This window comes from Pithys albifrons, chromosome Z (genome assembly GCF_047495875.1).
Source record: "Pithys albifrons albifrons isolate INPA30051 chromosome Z, PitAlb_v1, whole genome shotgun sequence".
NCBI lineage: Eukaryota > Metazoa > Chordata > Aves > Passeriformes > Thamnophilidae > Pithys > Pithys albifrons.
In genome coordinates, this window is record NC_092497.1 from 69,735,154 (window position 1) to 69,757,520 (window position 22,367).

Sequence of the window (22,367 nt, forward strand, 5' to 3'; positions counted from 1 at the left end):
ACTGGAAGAAGCAAAAGAGGCAGAGCCCAGTAACACCAAAAGACAGTCGTTTGATGACATCTTGGCAATAATAAAAAGTGGGAAAAATCTGTTCGTACACCTGGCAGGGAGGATAGCTTTAACCCTAAATGTCACAGGTTGCTGGCTTTGTGGAGGTCCAAGCACCACTGAAGAGTGGCCTTAGAGGGGAACAGCTTTAAGTGGAGGGGACGGATTACCAAAGCACAGCATCTAAACAGCAGGCCAGAGGGATAGATTCTAAGTTTGGTTACGATTGGCAGGGACTGCTTGGAATGGAGAGGGTATGCATTTGATCAAGAAGTAGGAGAGACCTCTTGTAAGAGGGTCTTGAGAAAAAGTGAAAAGGGATGATGGGGATATAGTCCCAATAGTTCCAGAACATACTGGTCCAAAGTAAACAAAAATCAATTGTGAGTGGGTTGAAAACAAGAATTGTTCAAATGCAAGGGGAGACATATAACTCCTTTTCCAGGAATCAGAGAAGTTTCAAAATATTGGGAGAGATTCTTAGATACATCTGAGGGATTTTGGAGAGCACCAAAAGGGTTATTTTGGATTTGTGGGAAAAGGGCTTATACTGAGTTACCAGGTAAATGGTCAGGGAGTTATACATTGGGAAAAATTCAACCAGGTTTCTTTTTATTGCCATTAGCAAAGGGAACTAAACTGGGAGTGCCTCTGTATGAGGGCCTAAAATGAGAAAAACGAATGGTGGGAGGAACTCAAAAATGGGGAAACGAAATTTGGACCCCACAAAGGATTATCAAAACACATGGACGAGCAACCTGGGCACAGGACAGTAGTTGGGGCTATCAAATTCCTACTTATAAGTTAAATTGGAATATCAGGCTACAGGCAGTTGTAGAAATTACAACTAATCAACAGCTCAGGGGTGGGAATATTATGCGAAGCAGCACAAGCACTGCAGAACTGCAATTTACCAGAACCAGTTGGCACTAGACTATCTATTGGCTGAAGAAGGCAGCATGTGCAGGAAATTTAATTCAACCAACTGTTGTCTGCAAACTGATGATTATGGGGAAGCCATCCTTAATATTGCAAACAGTATCAGGAAAATAGCACACATACCCCTACTGGAATGGAGGTCTTTTGTCAACTCAGATTGGTGGTTCAGTGTGTTCAGAGGGTCTTGGTGGAAGAAAGTGGGACTTTGTGCATTATGCTCGTGCGCTTGCTTTATATTCCTTCCCTGTTTAATACCTTGTTTCATTCATCTTATAACCAGTGTGGTCCAAGGCATGCAAGTTGTTAAAATGCCAGAAGGTACGACAGAGTCCCCTGTTCAGAGAGTGATGATACTAAAGACTGAAACAAAGCAACAAAGAAACAAGAGACGGGACAGAAGATGAAAGAAAAGATATCCCTAAATCTTCATCTCTGTCACGTACATGTGCTTTATTTGACACTTTGACACCAGATCCTGGTATTAACAATTAATAGCCTAGGAACAGAAACATGAAAAACACTAGGTTCAAAGGGGAAGGAGATGATGAAGCTCTTACAAAATAGGAAAATTATTTCCCCTTTCCAGAGACAGAAGTAGCTCTGAAGCAGCAAGAACGGAATGGAAATGCACAAATTCTGTTCTACACAGTAGAACCAATTTTCACATGAAAAGCAAAAAGTTAAAACCATTTCTCTACAGGAAAAATTACACATATTTTTGCACTTAATATTATTTCAAACTTATAGGTTTGAACTACAAGCATAACTCATCTGCTTTATAAAAATTGTTTCAAGATTATTTGCTTAAAATATCAGTGCTTCTTCAGAGACCTGAGTGGACAGACAGTGGTAACTGTTTTGGAGGAAATGTGCTTTGCTAGATGCTTTCCACTGCAAATGAAAAACTTCTTCAGTCAGAAGCCAAAGATCAGGCTTGGTAATTCAGACTTACTTATTCAATCTCATCTACATAGAACATGCCACATTTGAGATATTTACTTATACAGGTAACTTGTCTGGGGTCACGCTTTAACCAAAAAAATGAAAACAAAAACAAGACAAATCAAAAAGAAAAAAAGACACCAAAAAATGACAATCCCCAAATCACACCCACATACCAAGAAGAAAACAGGAGTCGATAAGGTAGAACCCAGCTTTGCTAAAAGTTTGGTTAACTAAAGAGCTGATGAACTATTAGAAAGACAACAAACTTCAGTGTCATTTAGCTCAAAAATTAAATGTCAGTAACCACAAGAAAAAAGGTTGCTTCATTACAGTCTGTTAAGCAGTGGCATTTCAATGCAGCTGGTCACCCAAAGATTCCCAGACATTACAAAAAAACTGAGTCTTAAAAAATCTACCCTCCATTTTTTACAGAGAAGAGATATTTGAAATTAAAGCAATTGCTATAATCAAGTGCAGCTAATCAACATGTTTTTAAAAAGTGGACAATTCCTACTCTGCCTTCAGCCGCATGCAAGGCAGACAATTCTTACACAACCACTCTGTATAAACTGGGGCAGCACTGAGAACAAACCTCAACTGAAGAAATTGCAGTCGGCAATTCAGACATTGTCAGTCAGGCTGGCATATCAGAGGTAGCCAACAAGATGAATGAAGGTTTTTCTGAACCTGCCTGTAAAGATGGGGCACAAGGCAGTCACACTTCAATAAACTGACATCAGTCGCACACCAAGTAACTGTATGAGCTTCTACTGTTTTAAACACCTCCTCTCCCTAACAACTGAAAAAGTAGAAATAAACAGGTTCAATTACACACTTATACAGGTTCAATTACACACTGTTATACTTTAACAGACATGCAAATGGATGTTGTCAATAAATTTTCATGTTCATATCCAACATGCTGCAAACAAAAGCAAGGGTACAGTTTTAGTTAAAGTTGACTAAAACACTGAGCCAGCTTTCTTTACCGTTTACACTGGTATCTTCCTCTTCCTGCTAGTGGACTTGCAGCTGCTTTTGTACAAAAAGCACTGCTAAGAGGCAGAGGAATAGAGTAGTAGAATAGAACTTCACTGCTGCAATAAAGCTTTGTTTTCTTAGCTGACCACCTCCTGTCTGTCTCACACACATCTCCTTGAACATCCCTGAAGTCAAAGGAGTGTCATGTAAGTTCCTATCTGTTTGCAAGTGTACCAGAACACACATACACACACACACACACACAAAAACCCTAAAGAAACACCAAAATGCAAAATGCAGCAAAACAAATAAACCACATACACAATCATAAGTTCAACATTCACTACAGTTGCACCAAAGAATGCTTCTCACTGAAAATCTCTACAGGGATTGCATATGTCACTATTCCTGGTCAAATTCATTAGACAAAACTGATCACAGAGCAAATCTAAACTGAACAGCAAATACAAACAGATAACACCTTGTCTAGATACACCTTCCTTTTAGACTGTGAGAGATCTGAGAAGAATGTGAAGGCAACTAAGGAACCTTAGAAGGTAGAGAAAATACATAACCAGACTTCCAAAAAGCCATTAGCCTCCCTGCAACTCAAATCAAAAAGCTTGGTCTTACCAATTCTGGCAAGGTTAATATTTCAGAGCCAGTAGCTTATCACCCATTCTAGTTCAGAACTGGTCATCTCTCATCAAGATTAACTTTCCATGACTGGATAACCTTCACAGAAACTTCAGTTCAGTCTAATCAAAGGATGTCTAGACAGTTTGCTGGTAACCAAATAGTATCACTTCAAGAGAGAGTATATTACTGCATAAGAAGCCAAGATCCTTGTTTGCATTCACTTGAGTCAACACAACCTAACAAATGAAATAAAAGTTACTGTGGAGGGCAAAGAAAAACATGGTTAAAAGATCCATTTGACAAAACACCAGACAACACAGACCTTTTTGGAGCTGAAGAATCATGATTCTTCCTGTCTCACGAGAGTAGCTCTATTTAACAGTTTCATGTAACCTTCTCACCTCCATTCCCGCATTTCAGTGCTCCTGATGTGACTGATAAGGGAGAACCTGACAGTTTTTATTTACACATATCTCACATATATCAGGATGATCAAACAGAAAGACATGGTGAATCAAGCTGCAATTACAAGTTAAGAGACAGTCTTGACTCAACATAAGAAACAGATACAGTGGAGTCCACTTCCCAGTAAAGGAAAAAGGGTAAAATACAGATAGCTAAGAGGAGAAGACCATATTGTGTTGTCCTGAACTTTACTAGGCAATTTCATATAAAAATACTTCATACTGCTTCCATAGATATCTAAAGCTACCAGTGAAAAACTGCAATTATGGTTCACGATATGCTAACTAGAGATATCCAGAAAAAAGCAAATTACAGCTCCCTCTAGAGAGATACTTTGACAGTGTTCCACAATCACAGAATCATACAATCCATTGGGTTGGAAAAGACCTCCAAGATCATCCACTCCAACCCTTGGTCCAACTCCAGTCCATTTACTAGATCATGGCACTCACTGCCACGTCCAATCTCAGTTTAAAAATCTCCAGGGATGGGGAATCCACCACCTCTCTGGGCAGCCCATTCCAATGCCTGACTACTCTCTCTGCAAAGAATTTTTTTCTGATATCCAACTTAAATTTCCCCTGGCAGAGCTTAAGCCTGTGCCCCCTTGTCCTACTGCTGAGTGCCTGGCAGAAGGGACCAACCCCCACCTGGCTATAACTTCCTTCAGGTAGTTACAGACAGCGATGAGGTCACCTCTGAGCCTCCTCTTCTCCAGGCTAAACAACCCCAGCTCCCTCAGCCTCTCCCCATAGGGCTTGTGCTCCAGTCCCTTCACCAGCCTTGTTGTTCTTCTCTGGACTCGCTCCAGCACCTCAATATCCTTTCTGAACTGAGGGGCCCAGAATTGAACACAATACTCAAGGTGTGGCCTCACCAATGCAGAGTACAGGGGAAGGATCACTTCCCTGGTCCTGCTGGCCACGCTAGTTTTGATACAGGACAGGATCCCATTGGCCTTCTTGGCCACCTGGGCACACTCTTGGCTCATGTTGAGCTTCCTGTCAATTAGTACCCCCACGTCCCTTTCTGCCTGGCTGCTCTCCAGCCACTCTGTGTCCAGCCTGTAGCGCTGCAGGGGGTTGTTGTGGCCAAAGTGCAGGACCCGGCACTTGGCCTTATTGAACTTCATCCCATTGGAATCAGCCCATCTCTCCAGTCTATCCAGATCCCTCTGCAGAGCCCTCTTGCCTTCCAGCAGGTCAACACTCCCTCCCAACTTGGTGTCATCAGCAAATTTGCTGATGATGGACTCAATCCCCTCATCTAAATCATCAAGAAAGATGTTAAACTGGACTGGACCCAAGACAGACCCCTGGGGAACACCACTGGTGACCGGTCGCCAGCTGGATGCAGCTCCGTTCACCAGCACTCTCTGGGCCCGACCCTCCAGCCAGCTCTTAATCCAGGAGAGGGTACACTTGTCCAGGCCATGGGCTACCAGCTTTTCCAGGAGTTTATTATGGGAGACAGTATCAAAGGACTTGCTGAAGTCCAGATAGACCACATTCACAGCCTTCCCCTCATCCACCAGGTGGGTCACCTGATCATAAAAGGAGATCAGGTTGGTCAGACAGGACCTGCCCCTCCTAAACCCATGCTGGCTGGGTCTAATCCCTTGTCCACCCTGAAGGTGCTGTGTGATTGCACTCAGGATGATCTGCTCCATAACTCTGCCAGGCACCAAGGTCAGGCTGACAGGCCTGTAGTTGCCAGGGTCCTGCTTGCAGCCCTTTTTGTGGACTGGGGTGACATTGGCCAACCTCCAATCATCTGGGACCTCCCCAGAAAGCCAGGACTGTTGGAAGATGATGGAGAGCGGTTTGGCAAGCTCTTCTGCCAGCTCCCTCATCACCCTGGGATGGATCCTGTCTGGTCCCATAGACTTGTGAGGATCCAGTTGACTCAGTAAGTCACTAACTATATCCTTCTGGAATACAGGAGGGCTATTCAGCTCACTCTCTCTGTCCAGCAGCTACCACAATGCTTACCTATTACAGTGTAATCAACAATCCTCAGTAAGTCTCATTACAGACACACCACTGTGCAACTGCTGATATCAATACTTCCCAGAGATGACCTCAAACGGGGGAACAGAACATGTTTACCTCATACTAAAAATTATTCAGTGCCAGTTTTGACTATAACTAATAAATAAAAAAAAAAAAAGATGAAAGGGGCATTAATATGAGCATCTTGGGTTTTAACCTTACCCTGTCTTCCTGAAGTTAAAAAATCTCTTGACTACACAGCTGGTTACTCATTCATACAGAATGCAATGGCAGCTGCCGCATAGTTAGTACCACAAAATTCTATTTAGAGTGAAAGGCAATTTAAGTGATTTTTCTTAACTAGTTCATTTCCTCTATAAGAAGGTCTTGCTGCAGTAACAGTAATTCTAACAACCCTATTTGTGGTAACGTGGTTGTCACTTTGGAACTCAAAGTCTACAGATATCTTCTGATCTATCAGCAGTACTAACTACAGTAACAGAAGAGACCATTAAAAGTCAACATTAGCAAGAGTTAAGTGTGTCTGCAACATAGGGTTAAAGCCATGACTTTTGTCCAAACTATAGCATGTTCACTCAGTTCCAACTCTTCTAGAAACAATTTCTTTTCTTGTTAACAGAAAAGCATTGTCTTACGGGCATAGCAACTCAACTTCATTACTAGTATAAAATTAATTAATTCTTAACTTATTTATAAATGTGTTCTGAAGAGTTTGTTCTTTCCACCAGAAAAAAGTCAGCCACAGAGATGAAGACCTAACACAGAAATACAGTATCACATTCAGACTAAGTGTCACATTAAATTACACTAAGCAGAATCCAATCTTGACTTAACCAGCCAGTAAGCTAAAGCGTTAGTTCTTCCTAGGCTACTTACAGGCAAACATCCTCATTTGAGGCTATGAGGATAACTCTTACCAAGACAGAAACCCTCCCCCCAGGTGACACAAAAGTTTCATTACAGTAAGAATTAACGTCTTAACATCCTCCTTAAATTTTGCTAATGTGTCAAGTGTCCATAGGAGTCTATGGCTTTTCTTCTTCAGTCAAGACTCTGCATCTTCAATTCTTCATCCAGTCTATCCCCAAGCAGAGCATGGTACCTATTCAGGCATTGAAGGACAGCTGCAGGATCCAGAAGAGACACACCAAATAGCCTACACAGGTGCACTGAAAGCAGCATATAGACGTCGTAACATTTACTTACACATTGAACCTTGTCAGAAAGATGCAGTTCCACCCTTCAACATGCACACTCCCCATATAGCTTACTGATGTCATGGGGAATTTATAGCCTTTGAAAGTTCTAGATGAAATGTAGTAACAAGGACAGAGTAAACACACAGTTGTTACCTGATTTGTCACTTCTTCTGCCCAAAGGGTACCACAAACCTAAGGATACAGTATGTCAGTGCCTGGAGGCAACTGCTTGTAGACACACACTCTCTCCTTCTCAGCCTCTGACACTTGGCATTACGTACTCATGGACAATCACACCACTGGTTCTTTTACAGTAATGGAAATCCCACATCACACACAATGGTCCAATCTAAAGCATTGAACCTCCCTCTACGTGTCTCTTCCTTCCACAAGCACCCAGAGACACAAAACAGAAGAAAAGCCAAAGATGTTGCATGAGGCATAGAGAACTTCTTCTAATTACACAAAGAGAAGTATCAGTCAGGCAATTATTCCAGGCTACCGGGAAACTATGTCATAACTCATCTTTGCCTGTTGTTGGCATCCTTATCTATTTTCACTATAGCTTGCAGTCATTATATATTAGAAAGTTTTTATCAATTTGTGGAAGCTGTTGTAAAATGTTCTGAAATCTCACACAGACCTTTTTACTAATTCTTCAGACAATGCAAACATTTATCAAAGGCTGAGTATTTTTCAATGTAAGAAAGATACATTTTAATAGTTGAAGAAATTGGCCTAATGATCAGTTAGGTAGCTTCCAGATCTCACTACACATAAAAAGACTAAGTGCTACACTAAGGTATGATCAGTACAGATACAAACCACAAAACTCACACAGAGATAACCTTTCTAGCATAAAGCTGCTTTATTTTCAATACAACACAGACCAGAGCTAAAACAAACACCAAAGACCAGAGACAAAAGTTTCAGCCAAGGATAAGAGAAGCGTGTTTCAGAGATGATTGCAGAAGCAAGCTCTGTATCCTGTGTTGCTATCAAGAGACATAACCTCAGTTTCCCCTTCTTGCACTCCACCTCTCCTTTTAACACTAGACAACTTTCACAAATGTAAAGCAACACACACCTGAAAGTTACATGGATTTAGCAGCAGCAACAACAACAAGAAGAAAATCAAAACTAAGACAAAATACTCATCAGTTCTTTCAGGGATGTCAGGTGAGTTCCCTTCTCTGGGCCACTGGAGTAACACATATACAGAAACATTGAGGAGCGGCAACTCTTAAAACTATTCAGCGAAAGCACAAAAGCCCTTTCCTAGTACCCAACCCCTAGTCCTTCTCCCCACGACCTTTTTTTTTTTCACTTCTTCTTCAATTGTGCCCATACACAGGTCTCTGTGATGACATACATGTAAGCTGAGTATCTTGGCTGATTCAGCACAAAATCCCCAAAGCAAGGCACCATGGGCATAGAGCTGCACAGTCAATTCAGTAATTACTTGCCTACTTTTCCGTAGAGACAGGAACAAACTCCCCTTCACTGATGCCCATTACTATTTAACGCTAAAAGCTCACTTTTTGACTGCTCCAGTGTACAAACTCACAACAAGCAGTTACTCAGAAAGCAAGAGTCTTCCATAGTGGAACTCTGAACTGCAGAAGAGAATAAAGACAGCATGATTTTTAGGAAGACCTTCCTACCTGAGACCTGACTTGTGACATTAGCATGACTCTATACTTCTGTTTCTAGTTCACAAAAAAAGAACAAAGTTGGGAAACCTTCATTTGGGTTGCACTTCCACTCCAAGCATATAACTTGATCTACTCAAACAGCAACTAAAAATCCCAAATAAGTGAAATGGACTTTTAAGCAGCTTATGATATCTTTTTTTTTTTAATTAGAACTTAAGACTTACTTAATGTCACTTGCTGAGAAATATCCTCAGTGTGAAGCGCAACTATACAACTTTGGCCATCCCTTCAACTCAGCACGACCTGAATTTTTATGGTTCACATTTAGCAGAAGACATGGCATTTTGACAAAGCATCAAACCAAGCATGCCACCTTCTAGAACTGAATGCCCATAAGCCACCCTGTATTTTCCAGAGCTGTAAATGTATACAGCCCTTTAATCCAAATTGCATTAAAAGACACAGACACCTAGCTGCTGCTCAATGTCTCTTTCCCAAGGTTTTAAGGAGACTTTGCTTAAGCTTAGTAGAACACACACCTTAACAGAGCCAGTTACTACAGTGGTGTCAAGCAGCAGTACATAGGCAGATACGTTTAACTGGATTTTCCAGAGTTGCATGGTTTTGCTGCCAAGATTCTCCACCTGGACACTGCACAGATTTAAATATTCTTTAGTACTACATTTAAGTCATGAAGTCTTAGCTTAAAGTTCTTCCCACTGGTTCAAATAACACACTCAAATTTAGGTGCACTGCTTTGTCTCCAAAGTTTAGTTCCTCAGCTTTTCACATTTCCCTTGACAAAGAACACAGTAGTTAACATTATAAGTTTATCATCTATTAATACAAAATTTAGATTAAAATGGCTCAAACACCCCCATTCTGCTCTAGTGCAGTTAAGAGAATGTGCTGGTTTAAAGGTGAACCAGCAGGGGAAATGAACTCACCACAAGAGAGGGATTATAAGTCAGACCTAAAATTTAATAATATTAAAATAAAAACACTGACACAAAAGGGAAATTGCTTTCAACTCACAAAACCCCAGCAGTATAACCCAGTGTCCTGGGGTGCAAACCCAAGGGGGTTTGTTTGCCCTTGTGCTGAGACCCTTGTGGCTCCCCCAAGTCCAGAGCAAAAGGAAATGAAAAACCTGTTGGTGCAGGCGAGGGCTGTGGTCTGGGCAAGAGCGGGGATCTCCTCCTGTCAAGGTCCTGCTGCGCCTCTGAATCTGACGAGAAGTTACCAAAGTCTTCTTACCCACCACTTATGTACCCTCAGGGAGCCCCCAGTCCCTCCTCCTGGGCGGGGACTCACACAATGGGTGATTAACTCTGGGAGCCAGGGGGTATTGAACTGTTGATGGCCCATTAGCAGCTCCGCACCCTCAGGCTGAGTGTAAAGGTGATAATGACTCCCTGGGCAGCTGCTGCTAATGGCCCATTGTCCTTGGGGAATGAATAGAGGGGGTAGAATACACAGCTTTGATCACCCCCACACAGTGTCAGCTGGTCCCTCCTGCTCAACTAGGACAGAGAATTATGTTTCAAAATATTTTTCTTCATGGGAAGAGCCTAAAAACTTGTACTTCATCAAGTATTCAATTGTGCTACAGTTTATTAAAAAAGTCAAAAAGCAAGTGCTTCACATCCCATATTACCTATGACTCTTTTCAGTCATTATTTGCAAATGTTTTTGTGATAAATTTTGTGATAAATTACTGTCTCCCCAAAGCGATATTGGAAAGTTTTGTAGAGAATGTTACTTCAGTTTCTTCAGCAGCTTCTAGCTAAGTGAGTTAGAAAAACTCTAAAGATCTGTGTAAAATGCTTCACTGTGCTGGTTTTGGCAGGGGTAGAGCTAATTTTCTTCATGGTGGCTGGTTAGGGACTATGTTCTGGACTTACGCTGAAAACAAGGATGACAACATAGAGATGTTTTTGCTATTGCTGAGCAGGGCTTGCACAGAGCCAAGGCTTCTTCTCTTTCCATACTGCCACACTGGCAAGGGGGTTGGGGGTGAATGGGAGGCTGGGAGGAGACACAGCCAGGATAGGTGACCCAAACTGACCAAAGGGATATTCCATATTATATGACATTGTGTGAAGTGAGAAGAAGAAGGAAGAGGGGGAACATTTGGAGTGATCGTGTTTGTCTTTCCAACTCACTATTATGTGTAATGGGGCCCTGCTCTCATGGAGATGGCTGAATATCTACTTGTCCACGGGAAGCAGTGAACTAATTCCTTGTTTTGCTTTGCTTGTATACATGGCTCATGCTTTCACTGTTAAACTGTCTTTATCTCAACCTACCACTTCTCTGCCTTTTACCCTTCCAATTCTGACTCCCACGCTGGAGGAGCAAGTGAGCAGCTGGGCGGTGCTTCATTGCTGGCTGGAGTTAAACCACAACACTCACCTAAAAAGACAAGACCCTTTACCAAACCCACAACTGCTAATTCTACATGTCCATAGTACTTCCAGTGGAAAGCTCTGGTTTTGCCACAGTATCTGAGAGTAGCCATTTAACAGTGAATTAGTATTCATACTACTAAACAAAAAAAAATTTTTTCCAGCCCTGGAAACTTCCTAAATTTGCCTAAGGGAACAAAAAACCCAACCTGACACAGACAAGAAGTTCAGCTAGCTGCTTCATCGGAATTGGTAACAACAGTCCTAAGGAAGAGAATCCATATAAAATATTTTCTTCCTAGTCCCTTATTTCTTGGTGAAAATAAAAGCCAGAGTGACATATTGTACCTCTAGAATCACTATAATCACACTTCCCTCAACTAAAACTAATAGGAATATTTGTTCTTTTCTCTGCCCACCTACTACTAGTTACAACCAAGTATTCCTATTCACCTACCAAACACTACTAGTTTTCAGAACAACTACTACTGCCAACAGTTGCCAGACACAAAATTCCTACCTTCTGAAATAGGTTTTCTGCAAACCTCCTCTCTGATGGATGATAGCTGTCCTCATACACCCTTCAGTAAGAGGATTTCTGGAGAGCAAGAAAGTGTGTGATGTTGACTTCTGGGGACAAGAAGAAATCAAAGCAGCGCTATGCACCCAAACACTGGCTTGCAAAAGTTTATATACCATTTATGCACATAAGAGAAGAAAAAAAACCCCATGATACACTTACTGATTCAGAACAATAAAATATCATTTTATTTAGATTATCTTTCCTTACTGTGTGGTAGCAACATTTCTTCCTCACGAAGGAATAAGGTAACAGGCAAGTCTTTACTCACTCGCTAAGAAAACTTTACTTTTAGCACCTCATATTTGGGCGTGAGTCCACAGGTCTGTGATATTTACTTACTATGGACCTAGCTGAAATGCTCTTTGAACCTCAGAGGGCTTAGAAAAGCAGAAGGCATTTCTAGCAGTCACACACAAATTCTCACATTTCTGACTACACAGACACCTGATCAGCTATGGCACAAGAGTGGCCATGTCCAGGTTCTAATCAGAACACACAATCAAAAGCAGCACAAATCCATATCTGAAAGATGATTATCAGGTCTTTAGCTGTACTATTTTTCTCCCTTTCCAAAATGAGTCCAATGATCCACCATTTCTGCTCCCCCTAACATAATATTGTTTCTACTAATCCAGAAGAAACAGCATGTATTAAAATTACTGCCAACCACACGGACATGGTGTGCCAGGTTGTATTTCTGCCAGCCTGTCCACCAGCAACTGTTATCTCCACCTTCTGTGCTGGTGTAACACAGGAAGAGAAAGCCATACCACTTGTAATAGCAAGAAAAGTTTCAAATACATACTTATGGTTAGGTAAGCTATAGGAGACTTACTTAACAGGACAGGAGGCATAAGATCAGACATGCTTATCATCTACTTGTATATTGAGTCATCCCGTTCTGTGCTACTAAGTAACATGTGGTCTGCCAAGAAGTAACTAAGTACAGTTCTCTTTCAACACGCAACCTCTTTGCCAAGTGAGTGGCCCAACAAGAACATTCATCCAAGCCATGGCATCAACCTCTAGCAGTTCCAACAAGCCCCAGGTCTAGATTATTTTCCAAGCATACTGGCACCAGCATGTCAACATAAGAACAAACATTTGCAGAACCAAACATGCTTTCAAAACATCCTAATTCTCACACAGATTGACTGGAAGTACAAGAACCAATCCATCCCCCTGTAGGTTTATGTATGAAACAGAACTGTCTTTCCATATAGGATGTGGCTAAAACAGAACTGTCTTTTCAAGGTTGAGAATGTCCCAACCTTGGCAGAATTAAAGGCAAATTTGGATAAGGCCTTGATCAATGTCATCTAGTGGTAGGTGTCCCTGCCCTTGGCAAGTGGCCTTGGGACTATATGTCTCTTCCAACCCCTTGGCATTCTTTGATTGTATGATTCTACAGTGAATAGCAAGATTTTAGCTAGAACTATCAAGATAATTGTACCTGTAAAGGTAGTAACTTTCACTTCTAGAAGTCATGGCTACATTAAAAGATATCAGATGCTACTTCCCACAAAAGAATAGCAAAAGTTCAATATACAAAGAAACCCCAAAACCTTACCAAAAAAAGCTGACTCTTCCTTTAGGTTTTGCTATTTTCTATACATATGCAAATAAATACCACCTCACATAAGTCCCTCTCAAAAAAAAAAAAAACCAAAAACATAAGCCTCAGAAAAGAGAAGCAAATTTGTCTTCTCAAATTCATGTCATAGGTACTTAGCTCTTACACTTTATGCCAGTTCTGCCTCCCTAAGAGGCACCCAATGCTTTTCACAGTAACCTCACCTTTTCCTGTAACTGCTGTACCTTTTATCTTTTACTCTGAGGAAAAAGAGTCCATAGGTTAACCAAAGTGAACTTTAAATAAGAAAATCTAATTGGAACACTATACAGTCTTCCTTTTACCCTCCAGGAAATAAATAGAGACTTGTTTTTTTATCTACTCAGCTTTCAAGATATGGTTACAGTCAACCAAGGGGCTCAAATGCATGACTCTAGGAAGCCAAACATGAAATGGAAAAACATGAACAGTAAAAACAAGCCATCTCAGAACAACACAGGTAATATAAAATTGGAGTACAAGTCCTTACTTTGAATAGGTAGTCACAAGGAAAAATAGTACCTCTTAGCAGGTATATCTACAGGGAAAACAAAGTTCATTTGAAATTAAGAACCTCAGAACCTTGGAAGGAGAGACAGCAACTTAATTTCATTTAATAAAGAAGAAATTACTAGTCATGTTTAGTTTTCCCATGGTCTCATCTGTGCTGCTGAAATAGCTTATCCCTCATCTTAGATATAGGTGTGCTCTTACAGTAGGCAAGACCAACAGAGAATCAGGAAAAACAGATGAGCAAGACTTTGGAAAAGGCAGACAAAAGCAGTACATATTTTGCCTTTTTTCGTTGACCAAGGACTACTTCTCAAAGAAACAAAACCATACAAGTCAGATTAAGATTTCAAAAAAACAAAAAACAGCCTTCTTGAGAGGAAGCACTCCCACTATCCCTTCCCAGCTCCGTATTTCCAACACATTCTTCACTTTTTAAAGTAAAGATTTCACAGTATCTTGTTTCCAGCTTCTCAAAGTCTCTGTGGGACTGCAGCTACCACTGTTTCTCACCACTGAGACTCTTCTTCCAGGCTCAAATTACCAAGCAAAACTTGTGAAGAGTTCTCAGCAGAAGCACATAAGAGACAACAGCCAGTGCTGCATGGCTGTATAATTTATTCTAAAGTGCATTATTTTATTAAGTTTCTGATGTAAAGAAGCACACTCCCAACAAGTTCTTTGATCTAAAGTGCAGCAGCTGCTACAGCAGTGGATGAAACGCTTGAGCATTTAAACCAAGTACTAACCGGCTTTTGAGTTAAAGGCGATGCTGGTTTCATTTGAAATTAGCCCTGAAGATAAACTGTCCAGGCTGATAAAGCCAGCCTGCACAGCGTTTATCCCTGCTTGGGCAGTTCAAGGGAGTACAACACGCATCATAAGACCTTCATTACCTAAATTTTCCTTAATAGCTTAGTTTAGAGATAAGGCACAGATTAACTGAATTGACCAAGCTGCCCTTAATACAAGCCTGCCATGGCCTGTACCCACAACTAAGCCAGCAAATAAGTTCTACACAGATGCTCATCACCCCCCACACACCGTACCCCCATCCCCTCAGCTGGGCTGTGTTTCCACCCTGGAGCAGTCTGTTCCAGGTGTACCTGACACCTCTCCAACTGAAAGTGAACTGTGGCCTACTTTGTGCTGTCAAAGGGCTTGGGGAAAACGCATTAGCAATATCAACTGCAGCATACCACTTGGCTGCCTTTGACTCCAGCTCTTACTGAAGTTTCAACATGTTCACTACAGCAGCACTCAGTGGTGGCATGACTTCATTCAGGCCATGCTAGTCTACTGTTAGTCTACACTCTCCGTTACACTTCTTTAACTGCCCATGTCAGGCTATCAGAGGGTAAGTGGGTCCTGCTGACCCCTCCTTGGCTCTAGAGTCAACAGATCAGCTTCTGGATGAGAATCACAGAGTATATGATGCTAGTGTGCTACTGATGCCAGTGTACTCTTGAGACAGCAATCATCATCTATTCCTCTTTGACCGTTAGAAGCTCCACAACAGAAGGGTCCTCCAAGAAACTAGGCAAAGTAGACAGATGCTTAGTCTTCTCCGCCTCCAAGGCAACTAGATCAATCAAAAGCCCACTGGTACCCTTTTGGGCTCTTGAAATACTTTCTCCCAAGGTTGCCTGTGTGATGGGCACAGGAGCCTCTGGGACCATCACAGCAAGGTACTCTTGCCACTCATTCCCAGTAAGGCTTACTTACCCTCCAACAGAGTCAGCTATTGGGATGGCCCTATCACTACAAAAATACAAGTAGGTTCTGCCTCTTTATATCTTGATGGCATTAGGGTACACTGTGCACTGGTGTCTGTTAGAGCCTTATATTCCTCTGGGTCTGACATACCATGCCACTGGATCCCAGAGACCAGTAAACCTGGTTGCCTCCCAGGCTTCAGCAGGGCCCCTTCAATACTGAACATTGGACTATCTACCTATTACATATTTTAAAAAAAGATTAAAATTTCTTCCCTTAGGAGCCGGAGTAAAATCAGCCCTTCCACTCTGGGGAACACTTTTTCCCATTTTTCAGGCAGTTTTTCAGCCAGCTCCATAGGGACTCCACATTGCCAGAGCTGCTAAGCCACTTCACCCACCATCAGTGCCTCTTTGTCTCCCCATCTCATTAGTACCAATACAACAGTGGTGCACTCTGCACAATTTATGACTGCACTGGACTTCATCTGGATCTCTGGGTAACTGCACATTGTTCTGGTCATAATAAATCACCTCTAGGTATTGAACATGGTGGTCCACTTCCCTCTTGAAGCGATATGTTTACTTCATACTTGACATGAGTCATCTCCAGAGGCTGAGGACTTGTGCCCCTTCTCTAATCGTCTTGTTAAATGTCCCTTTTTCCAGAAGGCGATCCAAATTGCTTAGCTTCCCTACCCTGTAATTCCAGGCTACTAGCCCTGTTATCCCAGCATCAGAGCAGGTAGTTAACACAGTGCACACCTGGGTGATAGCTGAAATCTCTTCACACATGCTGTTACCAAAATCTCAGAAAATGTAGAGAACTCTCTGATACCAATGTGGTTATTCAGAAGGCAAGCTTTCGTAATTGACAGTGCCAGAAGCATGGGGGATTGTTCCACCTGTCATGTGTACTGTCAGAGAAAACCCGTTATTTCATCTATACAATGCAGTTATAACAAGTACATGTAATCTTCCAACCTGTTGAGCCAATCTATTTTAAGTTTTCTATCAGAACATCTTGCTTTCTATCACCACACCTAGGTACAACCTGCACTTTATAGCTGTGTATTCTATAGTTAGACTTAACTTGTTCTAAACCCCTTTGTTCTACTACAGATTTATGTTTTGGTTTTATCTCCTTGCTTGCTTAGATAAATTCTCCTGTAACAACCTCACAACTTACTCAGGGAGAGGGATCAAATTATTATCTTTTGTTCTGCCTCTTCCTCCTGCTCTTGGAATGGTCCTGCTTCATCTTCTTTTGCTATGAACTAACTTCTGTGTCCACACCTTCTGGGGTATAGGAGCGACTGATACCACTAGAGGTTGGTTCAGCTGCAGTGCCTGCCACTGGGGTTGGAGTACCTACACTGCCTGTCACCTTATTGTCAGATCCAGAAACCTTCTTTTCCCTTTGAAGGTACTGAATAGGACTTTCCCCTCATGAAGCTTCATGTTGGCTCTGACCAATGCCTGCATTGTCTTTCAGGTGTTTTTCAATAACTCCCAGAATAATCTTCTCCATACTTTTACCCAGCACTGAAGTGAAACTGACAGGCCTGTAGTTTCCAGGGCCACCCTTGTGGCCCGTCTTGAAAACTGGGACATTAGCCAGATTCCAGTCAACTGGAACCTCTGCAGATTCCCAAGACCATTCAAAAATCATTGAGAGAGGCCTCACAATGATATCAGCCAGCTCTTTTGAGTGGTCTTGGATGAATCCCACCAGGCCTCATAGACTACAGTGTCCAGCTGGGAGTTTATCATGGTCCTCCAGCTCAGGGCACTGGGTCATCCCTTGCCCATCCTCAGTGTTGAAGATGGAGGCAAAGAAAGCACTGCACATCTCTGCCTTGACTTTGAAGTGACCATCCTCATCCTGTAATGGACTGAAGTCTTTTCTGCACTGCCTTTCGCTATTGACATACCAAAAAACCTACTCTTTTTCTTTTATTATCGCCCCACATTTCTGGCCAGCTTCAACTCTAGTTGAGCTTTGACTGCACAAGTTTTCTCCCTACAGTGGGAAGCAGCATCTGTGTATTCCTCCCATGTCATTAATATAAGGAATGCTTTTAACGAATTTGTTCTAACATGTTCTAGTCAGATTTGTGATTACCTCAATTCATCATGCCACACACTGGGCATCAAAAAATACTGTTGTGGCTTAATGCCAGCCAGCAACTAAGTACCACACACTCACTCACTTCCCCTGTCCCCAGTGGGATGGGAAAAAGGTAAAACCTATGGGTTGAGACAAAAACAAATAATAACAAGAGTATAGAAAGGAGGAAAGGGAGAGGAATAAAATCCAAGAAAAACACATGATGCACATTAAAATTGCTCATCACCCACTGACTGATACAAGCCTTTCTCTGAGCAGCAATCAGCCCCTCCAGGTCAACTAGCCCCAGTTTATATACGTTCTAGAGTATTGAATAGTCCTTTGGCTAGTTTGTGATACTTGTTCTGACCATGCCTCCTCCCGAGTTCTTGCGCGCCTGTCTCACTGAGTCACTGAGAAAGTCCTTGGTTTAGGGTAACCACTACATAGCCCTACTTAGAAATCAATGTGTTATTCCAAAGATTTTCATACTGAATCCAAAACACAACACTGCTATGAAAAAAATTAACTATATCCCAGCCAAAGACAGGACAAAGCCTTAGAGTTAACCACACCAAGGGCACCAGATCACTTTGAAATCTGTGTATATTCCTTAGTCTGGCCCCCTTTGGCCAAACAAGGAATTTTTTTAGCATCTTAGATGCTTCTTGATCATAAACCTTTCTGTCTAGCCACCACCTTGACATGGAAAAAGGCCTAGGTTGAATTTGTGGTTTTGATTTTTTTAATTGATAGGGAATCCCCAAGTAACCAATTAAGCTGGCTTTAAGACTTTGAAAAACCAGGGCAGCAAAGAGTGAACTTAATGGGAAGCAGATCTGGACCGCTATTTTAAGTAATCTTTAGACAGTGGGGGGGCAGTGGGGGTGGGGATGGATGGGGAGAATACAAAGTTTTGCTTGAAGACTGCAGTGGCTAGGAGTTCTACTTCACCCTTAAGTATGTCTGTCCTAGATTTACAATCCGTTCCAAAAGAATACCAGTATGGGTTATTTCAGGGTGTGAATTCAGTGTCATATAGTCATTTAAGTATCAATACCGTATCACGTTCTGAGTTCACAATTGGGCACACCCCAGCTGGACACTGACCACACAGCAACCAGGAAACTGCTTCCTAGTAGAGAATGACCACACACACTCCAATACTAGGAAAGCAACATTGCACAGCAAAATCCAGAGTTTAACCAACATTCGTTTTCTGATGGGGGCACATTCATAGCACTATCTCATTAACACAGTCTCTTTAGTCTTAGGTCTCCAGTTCCTCATAGTGGGCTTCCTTTCCTTTAAATAAAAAACAACAGACTACTACACTTGCATTTGTTTGGTTAAAAAAAAATCCAAAGATTTATTTACACTTCCTACCACTTACTCATCATTCCCACCAGAAAGCCACAGCTGCAGGACTATGAGACATAAATAAGCAAAAAAAAAAATCAAATACAGACAAACATGGTATCTGGCACGTCCTTTAGCTGCAAGAAGCATAAGGAAAACCACAAATTTTATTCAAGGACTGACTACAGCAGGGTACAGCTACCTGGTATCTTATCCTTGGACTTTAGAAACAGGGTTTTTGCTTGTCTATTTCAGGTTAAGTAGGAAACAACTTCAAGGTTTAGCTTAAGATACCCTTCTTCAAAGCTTCAGGGGTGAAGAAGTATTCACAAGTCCCAGCAAAGCAAAATTCTATGCTAAAAGCTACATTCATAAAGTACTAAGCATGAACACTTAAATCAGGAAGCAGAGCCTCCATCCACCATGTTTCATGTAACAACATTATTTAGATGCATGCAGGCCTTAAAAACAAAGCTAACAGTAATGTTCTCCTACTTTGGTTTCTCAGCATCATAACCAATGCAAACACTAAAAAAAAAAAGCTAAGACTTAAAAACAATTATCATTGCATAAAATGCTCAAATCACATTGAGCTTATTAAGACACTATGGTGAACCTATAGGCAAAGGCAGTCTACAGTGGTCTAGATAACCTGCTACAAAAGCAGTGACTTTCTCTAAGATCAAGATATTGTCTGCCCTCCTCTCCTGAACCTGGGATCTCACCAGGAAAAATCGAAGTACTCTTTTCATTGGCCGTACAGGTCTGTTTCAGACTCCAGAGAATCAAGCACAAGTACCTGCAAAAAACATGAGGTCTTTCAAGCTCATCTGGAGAAAGATTTACAGTTTTTATGCACAGTATTGCTCAAATAGCCTCTCTTTCATGTGCTTTTATGCCTACTTTTCCATTCTCTTGCATGGCAGCTGCTTTTCCTCTAACAAAGCATTGACACTTAACATCAAACTATGAGTACATTCTTCCCTACTGTTCACAGAGGACAGCTGGGCTACAACAAAGTTGCTGAATACTTCTTTTAGTAATTGGGAATTCCAATTACTTGCTTACTAAAAGCAGTAAGAGTTTGTTAACTTTTTCCTCCCTACTACTCCTTATAATGGAAACAAATCTTGGCTCCACAGATATCACTATGATTTTGCAGTGATTCACTCTAGTACACAATGAGATTCAAGCATTTCATATCCTCTTCATGTTATGCCACCACAAATAACCTTAGGAAGTAGAAACTTTTATAGTATGCTCTTAAATACAGGCTAGAATATATTTCCACCTCATAACGACAAACGAGAACAAAGTAGCTCCACTGAACTACACAGCACACCCAGTCCTATGTCAGTTCTCCGATTGTATGAAACACTGCCTCACTCAGAAATGCGGCACTGAAAGAAACCCTACCTATTAAGTGCTCACTCATATGATTCATAAAGTGTCTTCAGCAGAATTTGGGCAGAAGCATTCCTAACAAACCTTTCTGAAGAAGCTGCTGGATGTACACAACATTAAAATAATACATTCTAGACTGCGCAGTCAGAAAACAAGTCAATATTCCCACATATGCATGCCAGGACTGCAATTTATTGTGTTTAAAAGCACTCTCCAGTTAAAACTGCCTCAGTTTGGGCACAAAATCTTCAAGTGATCGTTTTGAGGGACCCGTGTTTGGGTTGTTTGAAGACCTACGGGCGAAACTATAAACACATTTTGTACAACTGCAGTTGTACAGTTGGGACCGCATCCCGCAGACACGGAAACTGCTCGTGACCCCACGCACACGGGGCCGCTCTCGGACCGGCGCTGCCCGCCGCACACCTGCCCCCGGCCGCACACCTGCCCCGCGCACCAGAGCCATGGCGCGGCACGATCACACGAGCAGCGCAGGAGCTGGGGCTAAAGCAATTTTTTCCTAAAAAAGAGGGAAACTTAGGAAAAAAAATTGAAAAAGCAAAGGCTGGCGCCGCGGGATGCGGGAACGGGCTGCCCGCAGCCCCGCTGCCGGGACAACTTTCCCCAACTCCCGGCGGCGACTCGCCCCGGCGGCGGCCGGGCCTGCCCCGACCCTGCCCGGCAGCCGCCCGCCGGCCGCGGCGCAGGGCAGGTGGGCGCCCGGGGCTGCCGGCGCAGCGGGGCCCGCCCGCGCCTCCCCGCCGGAGCCCTCCCGCCGCTGCCCTCCGCTCACCTCCTCGCCGCCGCCGCTCTCCTCCGTGCCGTTTCCTACGCTCGCCATGTTCCCGCTCCTCTGTCCGCCTCGCCGGGATCTTTGCGGCCGCCTCGCCCCGTCCACTGCTCACAGCCCAGCGGCGGTGCCGCCCCCCGCCCCCTTCTCGGCCGCCCACGCTCGGCCGGCCCAGCCCAGCCCAGCCCAACCCAGCCCGCCTCGGCCCGGCCCAGCCCGGCTGCTCCCGCGCTGTCCGTGCAAGAGCCGCGCTCGCCGCCTGCTCCCGCCCCGGCCGCCCCGCGGCTCCGCCGGCCGCGCCCCCTCGTTAGCATGGCAGGGCCCGCCCCGCCGGCCGCTGGTCGTCGTCCCGCTGCGCCGCCGCCCGTGTCACCCGGACGGGGCACTGAGGGAGTCCCGGTCTCGCAGCAGCCTGGGGGCGGCCGGAGGGCGCGTCTGGCTGGGTCGGGGCAAGTGGAGCGTCGTTTCAAGCTCGTGCTGAGGCCCCGTTCCTTCTCCGTCCTGCCGCTCCACCTCCAGCCGCGCTGCAGCTCCGCGCCACTGGAGCGCTGCACTGGCAGAGGTGCCGACAGTCTTCCCCCAGCTGTTTCCGTGGTGTCCCTCCAGTCCTGGCGGACTAGTGTTTTATGCTGGCGCCATCAGCCTCCACCGGGATCCGCCGCGCCGCCCAGCGCGCTGCTCTGGGCAAGGGCAGCGCAGGCTGTGCTCATGTCTGCAGGCGCCTCGGATAGCACTGCTGCCTGCAGACCCGGCCGCTCCTGTGTCGTCAGTCAGCTCCAAGTATTCAGCACCTGATGTCCAAGAGAAACCTGGACAGTCCTTAAGCTCCGTGTGGCCAGGCTCTGAGGAAGAGCTAGGTAGTGCTTGCAAAGAAAGTCCACAAAGCAGCCAGCTCTCTGAGGACTGCTAGACTACCCCTCACCTTGTCTTGTAGTTAGTTCATAGTATCATAATGCTCTCTGCTGAAAATCTACCAATTTACACTTTTCCCTA

At 43.4% G+C, this 22,367-nt stretch overlaps 1 protein-coding gene across 3 annotated transcripts in view; it reads right to left on the reverse strand.

The window, feature by feature from the left end:
• TTC39B (tetratricopeptide repeat domain 39B) overlaps positions 1-21,523 on the reverse strand; it is a 77,712-nt gene extending 56,189 nt beyond the window's left edge. Inside the window, exons 1-2 of one of the 3 annotated variants that reach the window (XM_071579848.1) lie at positions 21,378-21,428; positions 11,812-11,889 (exon numbers count right to left, since the gene is read on the reverse strand). Coding sequence is in view for 1 of the 3 variants with exons in the window: in XM_071579846.1 (XP_071435947.1) it covers positions 21,378-21,425 (48 nt within the window). In the remaining 2 variants the exon portion in view is untranslated. Of the gene's footprint in view, positions 1-11,811; positions 11,890-21,377 lie in introns of all 3 variants that reach the window. The other 2 variants (XM_071579846.1, XM_071579847.1) reach the window with 2 other exon arrangements.
• Positions 21,524-22,367: the final 844 nt, after the last annotated feature.